This window comes from Melanerpes formicivorus, unplaced genomic scaffold (genome assembly GCF_026170545.1).
Source record: "Melanerpes formicivorus ecotype bairdi unplaced genomic scaffold, bMelFor1.0.p_v2 SCAF_4, whole genome shotgun sequence".
Lineage (NCBI taxonomy): Eukaryota > Metazoa > Chordata > Aves > Piciformes > Picidae > Melanerpes > Melanerpes formicivorus.
The window spans coordinates 23,698,485-23,712,867 of NW_027142356.1; the positions used below are offsets into that span (position 1 = coordinate 23,698,485).

Consider the following 14,383-nt stretch of genomic DNA (forward strand, 5'->3'; position numbering starts at 1 on the left):
GGTATCTCTGTTGCAACAGGAACACTTTCTTACTTTCCTTCACTTCTCATTCTAAGCCATTTCACAGCTCACTTCAAGTCACCACTACCTGAGCAACCTCACCAAATGGGTCTGTGCCACTTTGTTCTCAAGCTTTAATCACTAACTTACCAACAAATTACTAAGTGTAGGTCTGTGCTAAGCTCTCACAAAACATGCTGATAGTGAAAAATAATGCGTGTCTTAGCCACAAAAACACGCTCTTCAATTTTTAAGCTGGCATAAGCTAAACAAGCGGCAAAAATGCTATCAGGTGATGGAAAAAACACAGTCAGCAGATGTCTTTAGAACACAGACCACTGCCTCTTCACAGCATTCTTTTCCCCCTGAAGCTCCAGTTTTTTCCAATGTGATTATGAGTTCTACCCTCAGTTGACAGAGGCTGAAAAACTACATGCAACCCCACACCTGAGCATATTCTGCATTTCTACACTGCTCAAAACAGAGCTTCCAAGATTAAAACTACAGTTTAAAGAGCCTTTAACACTTTCTGACAACGAGAGACCAGATCTATCCTCTTAAGTTTTATCAAATCACCACAGAGAAACTTAAACCTACACACATGCAATTCTGAACTACATAGCCTGGGTAAACCCCCAAGTCTTCCCTACGTTCTTCACCATGAGAGTGGTGAAACCCTGGAATGGGTTGTCCAGGGAGGTGGTCGAGGCCCCGTCCCTGGAGGTGTTTAAGACTAGGCTGGACGAGGCTCTGGCCAGCCTGATCTAGTGTGGGGTGTCCCTGCCCATGGCAGGAGAGTTGGAACTAGATGATCCTTGTGGTCCCTTCCAACCCTGAATGATACTATGATAATAAACAATTCTGAAACAGGGAGTCTCCCAGCATGGCCCCAGTTGCCCTGTACAATGCTCCTCTTTGAAACACCTCTCACCAAGGCAACCACTGCACACAGCCAAAATACTGCTTTTGTGAGGATGAAAGTTACCAGGAAAGACAAATATACAAAATCTGTGGTGGTGACCTTTCCACCTTTCAAAAAGGACACCCCAGTTTCTTCTGCCCATCTCACAACACCCATCACAAACATCAGATCTCCAAACTAAATACTTTGGCCTTTTTTTCCCTTTTTTCAAACCACAGCAGGAAGTTTACCTTCCTCAAAACCCATTCACCTACGTGACACTGATATTGTCTAGCAGCGACAGGCAACCAAACATTAGTTCTGTATATTAAAACTTTTATTTTCCACTGATTTTTAGTTTCAGACAGACTCTTGCACAGGCGGCTCATATCCATCAGCTCGCTCTACTTTTGTGCCTGCCTCATCTCCAGAAGGCTTTCCAGCACCACCACCTTCGCCATGTAGTTCCATCAGCTTGCCCACTAAAAAGAAGAAGTATTGTATGAGAGATGCACCCACTTGCAACAGTTTTAAATTACTGAATTGTTCATCACATACAAATTAAACCACCAGCACATGTAATATGGACATGACCAAGTCCATTCCCAAAAGCTCATGCAAGGAGATGCTGACTGCCAGACAGACAGCAAACAAGCAGTGAATTGCTATGGAATGACATTGCAAATTACTGCCTTGTATGGGAATGTCAGAAAATAGGGAAAATATAATCATTCCCTGTCATCTGGGACCGAAACATGTTGTCATCATTCATTCCCAAGGCAAAGCTTTTGAACCTTCAGCAGGAGGTTCAGGCAAGAATTCAAAATTGCCATGACCGGAAGAATCACTGCTCAGCTTTTGAGGCTGAAAGCCAAACACAGGACCAGAAGGACAAGCCTTTTCACTACCACAGCTACAAGCTTATGATGCTGCTTTGATACTTTTTTAACTGAAAGCAAACACATTTACACTAGCAACTTCCCACACCCTGCCCTAAGAACAGCATGATTGCAGTAACTGACTTACATTCAAACTTGGGCTTCTTCAGCATCTTAACCTTGCGGACATAGACGTCATGAAGAGGGTAAATGGACTGACATGCCTTCTCTATGTCTTTGCCAATGCTGTCTGGGATCCTGAGATATCAGAGAACACCATCAGTACCAGAATGATGAACACTATGCCTACTGCGTCTTCACAAACACAGACTTAAAAGAACTCTTAGGAATGGTAACATTCCACAGAAATCTGCATCAGCACTACCTTCACTTTGACAAGTGAAGTTAAGATTCAAGTATGTTTAGATTCACAGACATTTTCCTTGCAATGCTGTAAGAGGCTTGGTGCAAGTGAGCCCATTTTGAAAGCAGACCTGCAACTGAACTTTCAGAAGCAAGCACACAATACTTCCTTCTATCAGCAAAAGACAGAACATTTGTGACCCCAACAGATTCATTCAGAAACATGATAATCAAAACCCTCTGGAGAGCCTGACTTTACATCTATGCAAACATAACAGTTAATGGGAGCAAAGTATGACCTAGAGATTAAGAGAGTGTTCTAAGAAAATGACACATTAGCTTTTCCACATGACATGTCTGGTCTCTGATGAACAGTATGTGAGGCACCAGTGTTCCCCAAATAATCAGTAACAACTGAAGAACAGAACTATTTGAACTGCAGAAGAGGAGGGGGAGGGAAGCAAACACAGGCAAAGCTTACAGCTTATTGACAACTTCTTTCAGGTCATTGGTTTGGACCTCGCGGGTCATGATCTCCATCATCTTCCTGCGAATCTGTCGCACCTGCTGATGCTGGGCATAGGAGGTCTTGCGTATTTGGTTGTTACGCTTCTTGGTAAAACCCACGCAGAAGAGGCGCAGTAGGTAACCATCGGTAGTTTTGACATCTACATGGGCCTCAATCATTGTCTGAAAAAGGAAGAGATTTATCAATTCAACAGATGGGCTCCTCAAACCATGCACCTGACAGCCACGGATACCTGCTGATGCCACTTCGAACACAGCTTCACAATGCATCAGTGGCCACCTCCTTTCCTAAATGCAGTAGCAGCAATGCAGACCTCGTTCTTTACACACCTGCCATTTTTTGACCATGGAGCACATTTTATCCCGGGTGAGGTCCATCCCATGGAAGTTCGTCAGACAGTTTTTGCCCTGAACGTCCTCGGTTATCAGTTTAAATTTACGGAAGGCAACCTCATCGTTCTGCAGGTCAGCCAGACTCACTTCAAATACACGGCCCTTCAGTCCATCAGAGGCAATTTCTGTATTATGGAACAAAACAAAACACCTTTTATTAACATTAGAAAAGTATTGCTCAATTCAGACACTGGATTTCTATTTGCTGTTTTCCAATAGAAGGTGATGCTACTGGCTTCACACAAATCAACTCACAGAACCAAGTATCGCATTTGCTTGAATCTTAACACAAATACCACTACACCACAGACTCCAGCAGCGTAAACACTCGTTTGGGAAGTGGAAAAGGTTTAAAAGGGACTTGGAAATCATGAACAATAATGAAAAGATAAACAAAAAGCCACATCAGAGATAGAAAAGCACCAACACACACCCTAGCACAGTCAATTCACAGAAACTCCTAATAAGTAACTGTTTTAACATTGGCTCTCTCGTACTTGGTTTACAGTGACCATTATTTTACTTCTTTCATACATACACAGTGCAAAATGCTGCCCAACTTCCCAGCTTAAGTGCAAGCCCAAGAGCATAGAGCAACTATTGAGATATTCTCATAGCCAACTTTCCAAAAATACTCTGCCTCTCTCCAGATCATCCCTAAGAGGCTTCCTTCTAGTAAGGCGACAGAGTATGTAAGAAACCTTTACCCTTCAGTGATACACCTACATTAGTGCCCATTGAGTTGGCAATTCTCTCAACAGAGAGGTCTCTTTACCTGAAAGCCTCAAACTTCAGTCTCTTCTAACACAATGGTCTTTAAGACCCTATTATGACCAAAATTTCCGGTAGCAGTCTCCCTCTGATCATCAGACTAACTCTTTACTTCTTTCCTTTCCTCAGACTCATCAGGTTACCACAGCAGTTCATCAGAAGCTTCAGGCATGTCCTTCACATCATACCCATGACTTTGTATTCCTGCACAAAGACCAGACTATATTAATTCCCCTGCAACTAAGCATGGATTCAGGGAAGGCAGGTCCTGCTTGACCAACCTGTACCTCCTTCTGTGACCAATGATCCACCTACTGGATGAAGGAAAGGCTGTGGATGTTTTACTTTAGTAAAGCCTTTGACACCAGACTCCAGACTCCTCCTGAAGAAACTGCCAGCTCATGGCTTAGACAGGTGTACTCTTTGCTAGGTAAAAACCAGCTGGACAGCTGAGCCCAGAGTTGTGGTGGAGTTAAATCCAGCTGGCACCCAATCACAAGTGGTGTTGCCTGGGGGCTCAGCATTGGGGCCACTCTATCAATTATCTACAGGAGGAGACTGAGTGCATCCTCAGACAGTTCGCAATGACAATGAATTGGGCAGGACAACTGATCTCCTTGAGGGTAGAAAGGCTCTACAGAAGGACCTAGGCAGACTGGATCAACAGGCCAAGGTCCTTTGTACTACATTTAACAAGGCCAAGTTCCAGGCCCTGGACTTGGGTCCCAACAATCCCATGCAACCCTAAAGGCCTGGTGAAGAGTGGTGGGAAAGCAGGCCAGCAGAAAAAGACCTGGGGTGCTGGCTGACAGATGTCTGAACATGAACCAGCAGCATGCTCAGGTGGCCAAGAAGGTCAACAGCATCCTGGCCTGGATCAAGAAGTGTAGCCAGCAGAAGCAGTGAAGCAACTGTGCCCCTGTACTTGGCACTGGTGTGGCTGCAACTTGAGTACTGCATTTACTTTTGGGGCCCTTGCTGTAAGAAAGACAGTGAGTTGCTACAGCATGTCCAGAGAAGGGCAGTGAAGTCTTAAGAGGAGCAGCTGAGGGAACTGAGATTGTTCAGTCTGAAGAGGAGGCTGAGAGCAAACATTACCACTCTCTACAACTACCTGAAAGGAGGCTGTAGCAAGGTCAGTAATCATGTCTTTTCTCCCAAGCAGCCAATGATCAGACAAAAGGAAATTACTTCAAGTTGCACCAGAGGACTCCAGATTTGGTATTAGGAAAAATTTCTTTACTGGAAGTTGTCAACCATTAGAACAAGCTGCCCAGGGAGGTTGTAGGAATGACTATCCCTGGTGTTGTTAAAAAAAATGTGTAGACATAGCACTCTGGGACATGGTTTAGTGGTCAAGGATGGTGTTGGCTTGACAGTTGGACTCAATCTTAAATTTTCCAGCCTAAACAATTCTGTGATTCTAAGCTTATTTATTTAAATAATTCAGTCAACTTTATAAAGTCAGTCAAACCAAGTAATTAACTTAGGGGTGTTTTGTTCACAATGAGCAAAAAGTAGCTGTTAGCAGTTCTCATTTGAAGCTAGCACATGGAACAAATACATCTCCCTTTACTGCATAAAGCCCCACTACTCACTAGTTCCTTGAGTCCTGGTGACAAGTGTCTTCCCGATGTTTCGGATATTAAACATTGCTGGTGCTTTGACATCGTACCAGTCCTTTTTGGAGAAAGGATCAACCCTTAAATAAAGCAGAAAACAGTTTTTTTATTGATTTCCTCAGACTGAGCCTCCCCATGTGCTCTGCAGAACAGAAATGCAAACGTTAATGTACTGCGCTCTCAAGTTTAGCGCGGGCAGACTGCTAAGTGTGTGAACACAGGCGGCGGCCACTACCCACTGCACCGAGGCAGACGTTTATTGCAACTTATTTCAGAAAGGCACAAATCAACTGCAGAGACATCCTAAAACCCAGATGACAAAAATTCAAACTGCGTTACAGCCCCGCTTATCGCGCAGGGGCGATACAAGCGATGTACTTTTAACACCACCCGAGAAGCCCAGATCCCACACCAAGCAAACTGCGCCAGGCCCGGGCCGCCGCCGCACTGGAACACTCCGGCAGGCGCGGGCCCGGCCCCACCGCAAGCCGCGGAGCGCTCCCCACAGCAAGTGACATGGCTGGGATGCCGGGAACCCAACTCGGCAGGCACCCAGGCTCCGACAGCGGCTCCCTTTCGCCCGCCCTGAGATCTTCCCGCGGCACCCCCTCCCGCCGCCACGCAGCTCGCCCCGTGTCCAGGCGAGGCCCGCGTCCGGCCGGCGCCATGACAGCAGCGGCCCGCTCTCTGCAGCCCCATCCGCCTCGCATCCACGGCATCCTGCCACCGCGGCGACCCGCCCGACATCCCTAGGTCGCTGCCTTCCTCTGCCAGCCCCTTACACTTTCTTCTTGGCGCCTTTCTTGCCTCCCTTGGTGAGACGCTTATTCTTGCCGACCGCCATGGTCCCGCCCCACCGACGAAAAGACCGGAAACGCCAATCGCGCGAGATTATACGAAAGCGAGGCTCGCGCGAGATCCGCGAGAGGTTACAGGCATCCCGCGAGAGCGATACCGCGGCTCTGAGGGTGGGGCGGATGCCCCCTGGAGGCGTAGCACAGCGGGGCGGGACCACCGGCGGTGGGGGGGAGCTGCCGGTACAAGCGGGTAGCGGCCGAGTCAGCGGCAGGGTTTAAGGAAAGAAAGGAATGAGGTCTTGTAAAAAAATTAAAGCCCCCAAAATCAGGACCTAATGTTTCCAGTATGCAGCCACCGTGTCGAGGCCGGACCCTTCCCCCTGGTCTAGTGCGGGAAAGGCCTGCGGTGAGCGGGCAGCAGAGGACCGGACCAAGCTCTCTGTGAGGGGAATGGCAATAAAACACATAAAACCGTCCTCGAATCATAGAATGATTTGGGCTGAAAAAAAACTTTAAAGTTCATCTAGTGCACCCCCCCTGAAGCAAGCAGGGACATCTTCAACTAGATCAAGTCACTCAGAGCCACATCCCCCCTGACTTTGTTTCCACGTATGGGGCTTCTACCACTTCTGTGCAAACGTTTTCCAGTGTTTCATCGCCCTCGTTATAAAAAAATTCTTAACTTACATCGAGTCTGAGTCTACCCCCTTAGTTCACAGCTATTACCCTTTGTCCTATCACAACGGGCCCTGCTCAAATGTCTGTCCCTATATTGCAAGTCTCCTTTAAGTACTGAATGGTCACAATAAGCCTCTCTGGAGTCTTCTCCAGGCTGAACCCTAACTCTCAGGCTGTCCCCATGGGAGAGGAGTTTCAGCCCTCTGATCAGTTTTGTGGCCTCCTCTAGACCCACACCAACAGGCCCTTGTGCTGAAGACTCCAGAGCTGGACACAATGCTCTGAGTGGGGCAGAATCTCCTCCCTCCACCAGTAGATATGGTTTGCTTTATGGGCTGCGAGTGCACATTGCCAACTCGTGTCCAGTTTTTCAGCCCAGTACTCCCAGGTCCTTCACCACAGGGCTGCTCTCAATCTGTATTGATACACTATTGATACTATCTCCAACCCAGGTGCATGGCCTTCCACTTGGCCTTGTTCATCCTCATGAGGTTCACACAGACCCACTTCCCTTGTTTGTCCAGCTCCCTCTGGACAGCATCGTGGCCCTCTGGCACACCAGTTGCACCACTCAACTTGGTGTCATCTGAAAACTTGCTGAGGGTGCGCTCAATCCCACTGTCTGTGTCATTGATGAAGATACAAATCAACACTGGTCCCAGTGCAGCATGACACAGCCCAGCTGGGACAAAGGTCAGTGTCCTTTTTCACGTGGCCCTGGCGGGATAGGTGCAGGCTGAAGGGGAAGAGAGAGGCCATGCAGAGGCCACACTCTGCATCCAGGGACATGTGGTATACAATGTTAACAAATAAGACTAACTGTCCCCTGCTCTGATCAGATTTGGGGATGATTGTTTAAAACTATTGAAACTAGTGGTGGGAGGAGGGTCAAGTAACAGGTAATCCTCTCAATTGCCAGAGGCAATGTGGTAAGGCAATAAACTTTAGAACAAAAGGCAGTAGTGAAATATTATTAATTGACTAGCTCAACAGAAAGAGCTATTTTCACCCATTTTGGGCCTGTGTGCACACTTTCTTGTTTCTTGGGCAAGCTGAATGAAACAAACTTAGTGGTTTGTTCATAGTAGCCACCTTCTCTGGAAACACTCTACCTTGGTGTAATCAGTATTTCTCTTTGCCCATTGTTCTTCCCAAAGGGTTGCTTTTCAGCACACCTTTTCTTGCTACATCTATGATTTCCATGAGCTATTAAAGCTTGCTCGCTACCACTATTATTATTAGTAGTAGCAGTAGTATTAGTATTATTAAAGTATTTCTCTTCTTAAGCTATTTGTTTGCCAGGCCTATTTTGCTGAGATCTGGAAAGAGCCCTGCACTGCTTCTCTCTCTTCCTTACCCTACCACACAATGCCCATGTCAGAGCTCCTTTCTGGGACACTCCAACCTCCTTCTTCTGCCTTCCAGTGTATCCCTGGGTCCCCAGGGAGCCAGCAAGGTGCTTGGTGTTCAGAGCACACAGGTTGCTGCTCTGCGAGCCCCTTGGTTGAACTCATGGGTACTCAGTGAAAGCACAGTGTGAGGATGGGAGACACCTGGGGACTACAGCTGTCCTGCAGATAGACAGGGATGACACTGGCTGTCAAGCTTGTGCAGATATGGGTCCCCAGTAGGCAGAGCACCCTGGGATGGGGTTTGCTGCTCTAGATCTGCTCAAATAGAGCAACAGCACAAAAGGCAGGTGCCATCTCCTGCAGATTCTGAGCAGCCAATAGGCCACAGCTCACATTAAATCTAGACTTGTCTGCAAGATTTTGGCTAGGTGCCTGAGCTGTTCCCACTGTATGACTTTAAGGAGGAACTCTTGAGAGGCCTGTAGAGCTGTAGAGATGCCACCACAGCCCAGGGCAGGGCAATCTGCACTTTCATCGTGGCCAGTCTTAGACCTTTTCCAGCTCTTTTGGGGAAGGTGGTGGCTGGGAATGAGCCTGCTCCAAGCTGAAAGACATGGTGGGCCTGGAACAGACAGCTCTGTGCTGTTCTTGAGGACAAGTATATCAGGTTTGATGGTGACACACACACAAAGAGTGCATCTCTCCAGCAGCCCATGACCCAAGTGCTGAGGCCCACTCATGGAATGTCCACATCTAGTATCATTGTTCTCCTTCAATCAATGGTGGAGTCAAACTTGTTTGCTTATGCAGAAGGTCAGGTGAGGATTCCTGTCCACTTTCTTCCTTATCTTTTAGTTTGCTGCTTTTCATCCTAGTCTCTGTCATGTCTTTGAAGCAGAGGGTGGAGATCACTTACTTGTCACCTGGTTGTGACAGCCTCTCCTGTGTGCTGCATGTCCTTCCCTCTGGAAGGGACACACTCTCCTTGAGACTGCATCAGGTTCTCCTTGATGGTTGAGGCAGAGGGTTGAGTTTGTGATGAGTTCAGGTGGCCCCTGGCTTTTTGCTTGTCTCATCTTCATGGAGCAGCCAGGAGCATGTGAGGTAGCACCAGGGCAAAATATATCCTGGAATTTCCCAGGTGTATTAAATTGCCTGCAAGGGGGCACAAAGGGAAGGGACACGTAGCTCCTGAAGCAATGTGATGCAGCCATGGACACACCACGTTGTCCAAGATAGACAGAAGTGTCTGTTAGCTGCCCCAGAGGTGATGCTCTCACCAGGGAACTAGGAGTCTTGCCCTGCCACCCAAGGGGCCCTAGGTGTTCTTCCCACCATGGGATACATGGCTAAGGCCAGAATGTATGATCCAGGACAGCATGGGCAGGAGGCACCTGAGAGGGCATGCACAGACAGTCATGTGGCTCGTTAATGACTACCTAATGACCTTGAGGGGACCACAAGGGGGAGTGGGATCTCCTGGACACCTGTCTCCCCCACACAAATCTGCTGGACTTTGCTCTTTGCTCTGCCCCTCCTCCTGGATCCTTGCCCATTTGGCCCAGTTGGGGCCACTATAAAAGCAGCAAAGAGGAGTGGGAGGGATCCCTGGAGACCCCGAGGCCATAAGGAAAACTGAGGCATACACCCAGGTGAGGGGTGGGTAGGGGACCAAACTGCAGGAGGCGGACTGTGAGGAACCCCTGTATCCAGGGAGAAGGGAGGATATGTAGGGGATCCAGGTGTTTGGGCAGAGGGTGGATCTATAGGGGATCTGGGGGCCCAGGGGAAGGTGTTCCAGAGGTGACCCAGGCTTTTGGGGAGTGCAGAACTGTAGGGGATCCAGGTATTCATGGGTGTTTTGTAGGGAACCCAGGCATCTAGGTGGGATTCAGAGATGGCCCAGCTGTCGGGGGGGGGGGGGGGGGTGTGACGTGGGGGGTGTCCACCATGCATTTTGAGAGGATTTGTGAGTGCCCCATGTGCCCAGGATGGGAGTTAATAGAATTTCCAGTTGGGAGCCCAAAAGTCTAGATGGCCTTGACCCCTCTTTCTATAGGTGCCCATGGCGGGCTGGGCCCTATGTATGGCCCTGCTGCTGGCAGCTCTGGCAGGGGCAGAGGGCGAGAGCCGCTATGAGAAGTTCCTGCGGCAGCATGTGGACTACCCCCGGACACCCTCGATGGCGGCACACCGCTACTGCGAGACCATGCTGGCCCGCCGGCGAGTGACGGCCCCAGGCCGGCCCTGCAAGCCCTCCAACACCTTTGTGCATGCTCCAGCAGAGGACCTGGTGGCTGCCTGCACGCAGACGCCTGACGAGACGGGGTTCCACAGCACCTCGGTACCCATGGACCTCACGGCCTGCCGCCTGCGTGGGGGGGACACCCGGCCCCCTTGCGCCTACCGGGCCCGGCAGGTCCAGCACCACGTGCGCGTTGCCTGCCTTAACGGGCTGCCCGTGCACCTTGCTGGCACCCATGCACCGGCAGCTTAGTGAGGCTTGATGTGGTGGAGCTGCAGGTGGGAATGCGGATTCTCCCTCCCTCTGGGGCCCCCATTAGGACCCACAATAAAGGAGGTGCCAAAGGCCTGGGCTCTGGCATCAGCTCATGGAACTCTGTGATCCTAACCCTCTCTGTGTGCCTGTGATCCCCCTTGGGTGCTCCCAACCCTGTCCAAGGTGTAACCTGGCCCCCCCTGTGCCTCAGAAACCTCTGGGTTTTTCCAGCCTCCTGGGTGTTCCACAGCCAACTGACCACTCCTATGCCCCATAACCCCCACCAAGGTTGTCCTGATGCCCTGGATGCACATTCAACTCTCTCTCCCAGTATTGTGACCCTCTGAGTATCACATTGCTTTCCTGGATGCCCCATTGCTCCCACAGCATCTCACAACCTTCCACGTGCCTCATAACCCCCTGGGTACCCTCATCTTCCCCCATTCCTGCCCCATAAACCCTCATGTGCCCCACAGCCCCACATGCCTTCAATCCCATTTAACATTTCTCTGGGGCCAAGGCTGCTCTTGAAGACCCCTTGGCACCCCCATGGATCCAAGCACTGGCTGGTGCCACACAGAGCCCTGAAGCACCACCCCATGCACACTGAGCACATGTGAGAACACAACAGATGCGCACACACAGACGGACAAGGCCCAGCAGACCAGCACAGAACCACACACCTTGCTCACAGCATGAATGCACACAGCGCAGACACAACACACAAGGACACACACACCACTCACAGCACGTGCACAGGCACACACAAACAAGCATATTCTTTGGTTTGGGTGGGATGTCATGTCTTCTGGATTGTTTCTTTACCTCTTGTCCTGTTATTGAGTACTGCTAAGAAGAACATGGCTCCCTTGTCTTCATTCCTTATTGGTGCACTGCTAAGTTCCACCTGCCTAAGCCTTCTCTTGTCCAGGCTGAACAGCGACAGCTTTTCCTCTTATCAGAGGTGCTCCAGTCCCTTCTTCATCATCACTCCTTTGTTGGACTCTATCCAGTATGTATCCATGTCTCTCTTGTACTGGGAAGTCTATCACTGAGTCCTACATTTCCAAGTGTGTCAGTATGGCTGAGCAGAGAAGCAGGATCACCTCACTCCACCTGCTGGCCTCAGACAACAAGAGCTCAGTTCAGGCCTCCTGAACCCTACTTAGTGGCCTTGGTTCCCATTTACATGCTTGTCCCTGGAGAAAAGTATTGTCAGCCTGGCTTTTCCTTTAAAATAAATATTTGCTCTCAGTGCATGCCTTTCACTTTGTAGTGTGTCCTGCAGCAGATCAGTATAGGCTGCATTACAACAGGTGACCAAAAATGGTCCCGAAACAGCATCAAGAAAGCAACTGTATGTTTTCTGGATATTAGCTCAAAGCTAGTATCTAAGCCATAGCTCCTCAAATTTCATGTCCAGAGTTTCACAGTATCACTAAAGTTGGAAGAGACCTCAAAGATCATCAAGTCCAACCTCTCACCACAGACCTCATGACTAGACCATGGCACCAAGTGCCACATCCAATCTCCTCATGAACACCTCCAGGGACAGCGACTCCACCACCTCCCTGGGCAGCACATTCCTTCTGCTTCTCCAACTGAGTTACCTGTGGTTTTTTTTCCTCTTTGTGGGGGAGAGAAAGCTAGGCCTTCTCTCTCAACCCACTACACCATTCCAATGATTAATTACTCTCTCGGTGAAGAACTTTCTCCTCACCTCGAGCCTAACTTCCCCTGGCGCAGCTTGAGACTGTGTCCCCTTGTTCTGGTGCTGGTTGCCTGGGAGAAGAGACCAACCCCTTCCTGGCTACAACCACCTTTCAGGTAGTTGTAGAGAGCAATGAGGTCACCCCTGAGCCTCCTCTTCTCCAGGCTAAACAATCCCAGCTCCCTCAGCCTCTCCTCATAGGGCTTATGTTCAAGGCCTCTCCCCAGCCTTGTTGCCCTTCTCTGGACATGTTCAAGTGTTTCGATGTCCTTCTTAAACTGAGGGGCCCAGAACTGGACACAGTACTCAAGGTGCGGCCTAACCAATGCAGAGTACAGGGACACAATGACCTCCCTGCTCCTGCTGACCACACTATTCCTAATGCAGGCCAGGATGCCATTGGCCTTCTTGACCACCTGGGCACGCTGCTCTGACAGTTTGCTCTGACAGTGGTCAGCCTCCTCTTCTCTCCTGCTGCATTAACAAACAATTCATTCCTTCACCAGAAGCCAGGCTTTTACGTGTTTAGTAGTTACAAATAATGCTCTCTCACATTCTTCACAGGCTAAGATCACACTTCCACTGCCCAGACAGTATAAAATGAGAGGTATGAGCAGTGTGTTAACATTTCCATTGCTGCTATGAAAATTCATTTCTGCTCCTCAAAAAACAATGGCATTTTTGCAGAACCATAGCAGGGAATCGCTTGAGCTGCAAAGAGCCTTCAAGAATATTTACTCAGCAGAGTCAATACTGGACTCCATAGATTTGGCAGAATGGGTCCTGTGAAATCAGGCTGTTGCTGCATGCCATGCATGTCAAAACTGACATGGACAAAGCCTCTCTTCAGTGCTGTCACTCATTCTGAAAATATACCCTGCACAAATAGAGCAAAATACGGCTGATTTCTATGCAGCATTGGCTCTAACAACTTTTCCACTGGGGGTTTGGTCTCCTGCCTTCTTATAACCAAACAACCCATTCAAACATTGGAGTAAGCTTTCCAACATCATGCTACCTGCACTTTATCCCGGCCCTGCTGGGAGGTCCCCTGTGCTCCTTCAGCAGGTTTCAGTCCTAGACAGTCTTGTGGTGCTCTCCCCTGCCCGCTGAGGGACTCCAGCCAATGCTGCCTCAGTGTGCTGGCCTGGTGGGGGCTGCTCAGAGGGCTGTCCATGGGCTGCCTGCCTCATGTCTGGCTGTGGGTCCTGTGCCTGTGGCTGCCCTGCTATTTGTACTGGGTACTGGATGAGGCCCTCCTGGACCTGGCAGGCTTTGGGCCAAAGGCAGGCCAGAGAGACCTGTCCACAACTTCTGGATGTTGGAGAACAGCCTTTGTCTGGCCATCTTCACTAGAACCTGGAACAAGAGACGTTCCACTGGTTGAGGAGACTTGTCTTCCAGTGCTGCTTGGCCCAGCCACTCCCTGCCACCTTTGCCTTCTCCACCTGCTGGCATGGTCTCTGACTCAGGCAGGTCTTTGATTTCCTGTGCTGGGCTCTCGTGGTGGAAGATGACTACTGCATCCATCCCTTCCTCAGCACCCAGGCTGTGAAGCTCCTCCATCATGGTGCAAACTGGGTCATTGCACAGCTCATCATTGCCTTCATCCTGGGGACTGTAGAGACCAAGAGCTTCTCCATAATCTGCCTGCTCTGGACTTACTGCAGCAACATCCTTTCCATATCCTATGGCCTTCCTGCTTGCCAAGAAGCCAACGCAGAACTGGGCTGGTCCTGGATTAATTTGTGTGGCTGGCGGTGCACATCCTTTGCACACATGAGCATGCAAGGTGAGAACTGTTACTGGCCAGTCAGTCTCATGTAGAAGTGTCTCCAGGGAACCAGATTTGATTTTGCTCCTGGAATAACCCCCAGCTATGAGGAATG

The 14,383-nt window shown here is 49.5% G+C and overlaps 3 protein-coding genes and 1 non-coding gene across 4 annotated transcripts; 2 read left to right on the plus strand and 2 right to left on the minus strand.

Annotated features, from left to right (window-relative positions):
* Nucleotides 1–1,220: 1,220 nt before the first annotated feature.
* On the minus strand, nt 1,221–6,346 carry RPS3A (ribosomal protein S3A). Its single transcript, XM_068137307.1, has 6 exons — nt 6,239–6,346; nt 5,433–5,536; nt 3,001–3,188; nt 2,624–2,832; nt 1,928–2,037; nt 1,221–1,383 (listed from the first exon to the last, which is right to left on the minus strand). Exons 1-6 carry the CDS (start codon nt 6,298–6,300, stop codon nt 1,262–1,264), a joined length of 795 nt encoding a protein of 264 aa, XP_067993408.1. The 5' UTR covers nt 6,301–6,346; the 3' UTR covers nt 1,221–1,261.
* LOC137440964 (small nucleolar RNA SNORD73) lies at nt 1,604–1,674 on the minus strand. Its single transcript, XR_010987274.1, has one exon. It is a non-coding gene; the product is annotated as a small nucleolar RNA SNORD73 (small nucleolar RNA).
* A 3,482-nt stretch (nt 6,347–9,828) lies between the features above and the next one.
* Nucleotides 9,829–10,901, plus strand: LOC137440756 (ribonuclease CL2-like). Its single transcript, XM_068137308.1, has 2 exons — nt 9,829–9,935; nt 10,343–10,901. Exon 2 carries the CDS (start codon nt 10,349–10,351, stop codon nt 10,778–10,780), a length of 432 nt encoding a protein of 143 aa, XP_067993409.1. The 5' UTR covers nt 9,829–9,935; nt 10,343–10,348; the 3' UTR covers nt 10,781–10,901.
* A 1,208-nt stretch (nt 10,902–12,109) lies between these two features.
* On the plus strand, nt 12,110–14,321 carry MBOAT4 (membrane bound O-acyltransferase domain containing 4). Its single transcript, XM_068136753.1, is given in 5 exon segments — nt 12,110–12,140; nt 13,490–13,571; nt 13,573–13,796; nt 13,799–13,870; nt 13,873–14,321. Coding segments are annotated over 5 exon segments (858 nt in total).
* Nucleotides 14,322–14,383: the final 62 nt, after the last annotated feature.

Excerpts from the sequence above, each read along its gene's own strand:
- LOC137440756 (XM_068137308.1), top strand. The coding sequence starts at position 10,349 with ATGGCGGGCTGGGCCCTATGTATGGCCCTGCTGCTGGCAGCTCTGGCA.
- RPS3A (XM_068137307.1), bottom strand. The coding sequence starts at position 6,300 with ATGGCGGTCGGCAAGAATAAGCGTCTCACCAAGGGAGGCAAGAAAGGC. Across the intron at positions 3,189-5,432 it reads CACCAGGACTCAAGGAACTA|AAATTGCCTCTGATGGACTG; the intron begins GTGAGTAGTGGG and ends TCCATAATACAG. Across the intron at positions 2,038-2,623 it reads AAAGAAGTTGTCAATAAGCT|GATCCCAGACAGCATTGGCA; the intron begins GTAAGCTTTGCC and ends CTGATATCTCAG.